General features: G+C 36.2%; 1 protein-coding gene across 1 annotated transcript; it reads left to right on the forward strand.

Annotated features, from left to right (window-relative positions):
- Window positions 1–421: 421 nt before the first annotated feature.
- LOC148534703 (olfactory receptor 5AR1-like) lies at window positions 422–1354 on the forward strand. Its single transcript, XM_088466389.1, has one exon. The coding sequence runs from the start codon at window positions 422–424 to the stop codon at window positions 1352–1354; it is 933 nt and encodes a 310-aa protein (XP_088322515.1).
- Window positions 1355–1806: the final 452 nt, after the last annotated feature.

Consider the following 1806-nt stretch of genomic DNA (forward strand, 5'->3'; position numbering starts at 1 on the left):
AACACAGTGGCACTGTAGTTAGCATTGCTGTTTCACAGGACTAGGTCTCCAACCTGGGCACTATTTATGTGAGCTTTGTGCTCCCCATGTTTGTGTTTGTTATCTCCGGGTGCCCCAATTTCTTCCCACAGTTCAAAAACGTACTGGTAGGCAAATGTTACAGTACTGTCTGTGTGGGTTTATGTTTGTTTGAGAACTCAGATTTTAAGTTCCAATGAGACAGTGGGTGATTTGAGTAGTGAAACATTCTCTGTGAAGTGCGTTGTTATATTTGGTGCTGTATAAATTAAAGTTAAATATATATACTAGACATATTAAATCAGTGAACACATAAAATTGTAATAGCCCTCAGATTTGTATCAAATCATATTATATTGACATGTTTTTCTTCACAGCAGACATGGCAGAATCTATCAAAGCCATGACTCAAGGTAACCAGTCTACTGTTAGAGAGTTTTTAATAGTAGGCATCACCAATGATCCAAACTTGCAACAGTTCCTGTTCATATTATTTTTACTTCTGTATTGTATTACTGTTGTTGGCAATGCTGCTATCATGGTAATAATCCTGATCATTCGAGACCTACACAATCCAATGTATTTCTTTCTCAGCAACTTGTCATTCTCAGATCTTTGCTATTCCACTGTTATTGCTCCTAAAATGTTATATGATTTTTTTTTGGTGAAAAAAATAATCTCATTTATTGGTTGTGCGCTTCAGTTGTATTTCTTTGCTGTGTTTGCCACCACTGAAGGGTATATTTTGTCTGCTATGGCATATGATCGCTATGTTGCAATATGTCACCCACTTCTGTATGTGCTTATAATGAATAGGAGAAGATGTGTGATTATAATGATTTTTGTTTATATTGGTGGTTTATGCACTGCGGGGATTCACACATCTTGCACTTTCGTTTTGAATTTTTGTGGACCTAATGTCATCAACCACTTCTATTGTGACATTCCTCCTCTTATGGAACTTTCATGTTCTGATACACATATGAGCAAGACCATTATATTTGGTGTAGTGTTTTGCCTTGGTCTTGCTTCAGTACTAGTTACTTTGGCCTCGTATGTCTATATTTTTGTCACCATATTGACAATGCACTCATCAGAAGGGAGACACAAAGCTTTCTCTACATGTTCTTCCCATCTGTTATGTGTTGCCTTATTTTATGGAACGGTTTTCTTCATGTATCTCCGTCCGGCCTCCAACTATTCCGTCACACAAGACAAAGTGGTGTCTGTATTCTACACAATGGTCATCCCAATGATGAACCCAATCATCTATAGCTTACGGAACAGAGAAGTAAAACATGCTGTGATATATTACATTAAAAGGTTACTGTTATGAATATTTAAATTAAAACAGTTTTTTTTTCCTTGTATCTGTCCTCATGTATTAACATTTTTGGATTGAGTAGAATAAAAGCTATTTCTGTGTCATTCTTGTTATTTATTTATGTTGATATTTATGCCCCTTTTTTGTGCCTTTTCTAGAAGGTATTTTTTCAGCATATTACAATGATGACCTACCGGCATGTAGAAGTAAGTGTTTGATTCAGTGTAAACCACAACCAGACGTTTCCTCTACAGTTGTTCCCAATGCAAGATACATTTCTACCTTATGCTTCAGTATCCTCTGGCATGGAATGCTGTTGTCTTTTTAGTTGTTTTCCAGCAAGTGTTTGATGAGCCTGTAAAAAGTTTGTCCAGCTAATGCATATTTTATGTAACCAGGACATTGGGCCGATATGTATTTGAACTACACACACATAAACAGGCTGTAATTATACAAAAGTAGTT

Source organism: Taudactylus pleione, unplaced genomic scaffold (genome assembly GCF_031769625.1).
Source record: "Taudactylus pleione unplaced genomic scaffold, aTauple2 ptg000065l, whole genome shotgun sequence".
NCBI classification, from domain to species: Eukaryota; Metazoa; Chordata; class Amphibia; order Anura; family Myobatrachidae; genus Taudactylus; species Taudactylus pleione.

Coding starts and splice junctions, on each gene's coding strand:
- LOC148534703 (XM_088466389.1), top strand. CDS start 422: ATGACTCAAGGTAACCAGTCTACTGTTAGAGAGTTTTTAATAGTAGGC.